The following is a 2,995-nucleotide window of genomic DNA, read 5'->3' as shown; positions in this document are numbered from 1 at the left end:
AGGGCCCCCCCCCAGCCCCTGCCTGGGTCAGAGGGGGGCCCGTGCCCCCCCCCCCCCCAACTCACTCAAGAGGCACCAGACATCCATGACGCTACTGTTCTTACTATTAGGAAGTTTTTCCTGAAAGTTCATTTAAGTATGTTTTGCTGCAGTGTAAACCCACTGCCTCATGTGTTCTCTGTGGCAAGTTGCTCTCCCTCTTCCTCTGGCAGCCTTGCAAATATCTGAAAAATTCTGACTGTGACTGCCCCTTCCTCCAGTCCCCAGTCTTTTCTCAGAGCTAAACATACCTAGTTTTTTCAACCTTCCCTTGTATGGTTTGCAGGGCCGTCCCTAGCGGGGGGCAAATTGGGGTGACTACCCTGGGCCATACGCTTTTGGGGGCCCTGCAGAGTGGGGCAGAGCAGCAGCAGCACAGAACCGGGAGGAGCAGTGGCTCCGTGTCCAGCCACTCATTACCTACCCTTCCTCCTCCCCAACCCCACTCCAGGCAGCTTCTTTGGGCCCAGGGCCCAGATTGGGCTTGAGGCAGGGCCCCACATGGGCTGATTTGCCCTGGACCCCACACCCTGCTTAGGTCAGCTCTGATGGCTTGCATTCCAATTGCTTTATCATCTTTCACACATCTTTGGATGCTCTCTAGTTTCATTTAATAAAAGTAGTGCCCAGAACTGGATACAATATTCCAGCTGAGGACTAACCAGCTCCAGTGATACTTCTGTATGTTGCTTATAATACTCTGTTAATGCAGCCCAAAATAGTAGTTACTTTTTTTGTGACAGCATCACATTACTGACTCATGTTGTGTTTATGATCCATCATAATGCCTAGATCCTTATCAGCAGTGCTACTGGGATTGTGTGTCAAAGACTGTCATAAAACATCTGTCATGACTTGTGCTTGGGTATCCTTAATTCTACCTTTGTCTCTTTTAATTTCAGCCTTAACCACCTTATAATATATTTCTTTATGTAATATGAATTTATGTTACATACTTTTGTACAGAAAAATATTATAGTTCTGAAAGTTTCCGCATAAGGCCTGCAGCAAAACTGATCAACTAAAGAAAAAGAGGGGAAGGATGGAGATTTTTTTTATTTTTTGATTTTACTGACTTAATAGTTTCACCAGAAAAAGACAACATTTGATTTACTATTGATGAAATAATTCCATTACAAAGATCAGTTTTGCTAATCAGCAAGAAACTTTGTATACTTGTAAGAATAATACTAGTTAGCAGAAAACATGTAAAAGTGAAAAGCACAAAAGTCAGTTACCATTAGACTGCACTGTTAAAGAAAAATCTCAAGTTTTAACTAACAAACTATTAAAAATACCTGAGACGTAGGTCCTCCCATATTTTCAGCAATCCACATAGCATTACTAACTCATAGTATTTTTTCCAGCATTCAACAGCTTCTTCTGCTGAAGGTTCTTCTTTAATATTGCTTTGATACTGAACCAATTCCAAATGCATGTTCTTATACTTCTCCAGATGTTTCCTAAAACGATGACCAATTGGAGCAGGAATAATCCCACTCTCAATATCGCACCAACTTTGAAAATGAGAATAGAAAAGTTAGACTTTAACTAACAAAGAAACCTAAAGACTCCAGAAAATGTTTTGCAACATACTTACATTTTAATTCTCTCTTCTATCAGAGCTGCATAGGCCTCACAGCTTTCATCATCATCCCAGTCTCTCCAAAGGAAGTCATAGAAAAACCTAATAGAGACATAACATAGACTCTGTAATATTGCACATTTCTAAAGGAACAGGGGGAAAAAACCTTTTGCTCTCTAGTGTAGTGCTCTAAAGTTCTGAAAAACAGTATTTCACCTTCTTAGATACTGTAACACTATAATCTATTTCCTGCAAGAACAATCTGCTAATTTCTAAAATCTGATCTCTTTTGTGGATCTCTCACTTGTGTATTTATGTAAAAACGTAGGTGCTTGCATAAGCACTTTGTTCATGGCTGGCTAATGAGTGACTTTTTTTTTTTACATGGTGTGGCAGGGCACTGTTGGTGCCTGCCACTTTAAGGGCTGAGCCAAGCAGCCACCAGGTGCTTGATTGCGCGGCCATTTTTAGATCTCCGGCCACCTATATAAACAGAACTATTTGCTGTTGGCAGGCCAGGCAGAAACTGCCTGGCTGCAAGACTGAATGCAACATCCTCGAGATAATGGGCAGGAGCTTATGGGGATGAATTAGAGGCTTCTGGTCCTGGGCATGGCCTAAAACTGCACCCTGCTGAGAGTGGGTGGCCTGGTGGGGTTCTCAGTGGTGCGGGAGCCCCCAGGAAATACCAGGCCAGTTACCATCCCAGTGAAAGGCGGGTCAGGGCACCTTAATAACCCCAGCTCCCACAACCGGGTGGATTACCCCATAACAGGGCCAAGAAGGCGGACCTAGGTTAGACAGTGGGCTATAGACTTAGAAGCCTGACTTAGAATACCCTCGACTGGTCAATGCTGGGGCCAGGACCAGAACAGTCAAAAGGGCCAGGGGCCCACCACGAGGGACGCCCAGAGCTGAGGGCCTGGGGTTTCCAACTGGCCTTGGAGGTGAGGCCAGGGCCAGGGCCTGTGTGGGCAAAGGTCAGGGAGCTAGGCAGCCCAGAATGAGGGCAGAGTAGGTCGCCTGATTGGAGGGATCCAGTTGGGGTCCAGATTGGAGGATTCTGGGACCAGTGATGATAAGAACAATGGATGCCATCTGCGAGGCTTGGGCTGCAGTGTAGGGGAGGAATGGAGCCGCAGATAGCACCCCCTGGCATCGGGCCAAGAAATGGGGCCCCCTGCCTAATTAATATCATAATTACATATCATCAAGGTGTGGCAGGAAAGGAGGCGGGTGGTTGGCCCAGAAACAGGTGGGCGGGCCCTTGGTAGACTGGCCCCAAGGAAGCCCCCTGTTACACATGGACACCTGGGGTAAGGACTAGGGTACAGGTGGTCAGGGAAGGTCACCTGAGACTTGGGCAATGAC

General features: G+C 46.2%; 1 protein-coding gene across 1 annotated transcript in view; it reads right to left on the bottom strand.

The window, feature by feature from the left end:
- Positions 1 to 2,995, bottom strand: part of SHCBP1L (SHC binding and spindle associated 1 like) — a 58,768-nt gene that overhangs the window by 26,221 nt on the left and 29,552 nt on the right. Inside the window, exons 4-5 of the mRNA XM_019501752.1 lie at positions 1,640 to 1,726; positions 1,338 to 1,556 (exon numbers count right to left, since the gene is read on the bottom strand). Of these exons, the coding sequence (XP_019357297.1) occupies positions 1,338 to 1,556; positions 1,640 to 1,726 (306 nt within the window). The remainder of the gene's footprint in view (positions 1 to 1,337; positions 1,557 to 1,639; positions 1,727 to 2,995) is intronic.

Source organism: Gavialis gangeticus, unplaced genomic scaffold (assembly GCF_001723915.1).
Source record: "Gavialis gangeticus isolate Ggan-Ray unplaced genomic scaffold, GavGan_comp1, whole genome shotgun sequence".
Taxonomy (NCBI): Eukaryota; Metazoa; Chordata; order Crocodylia; family Gavialidae; genus Gavialis; species Gavialis gangeticus.
The sequence above is the reverse complement of the archived record's forward strand: the minus strand, read 5'-3'. Positions and strand labels throughout refer to the sequence as shown.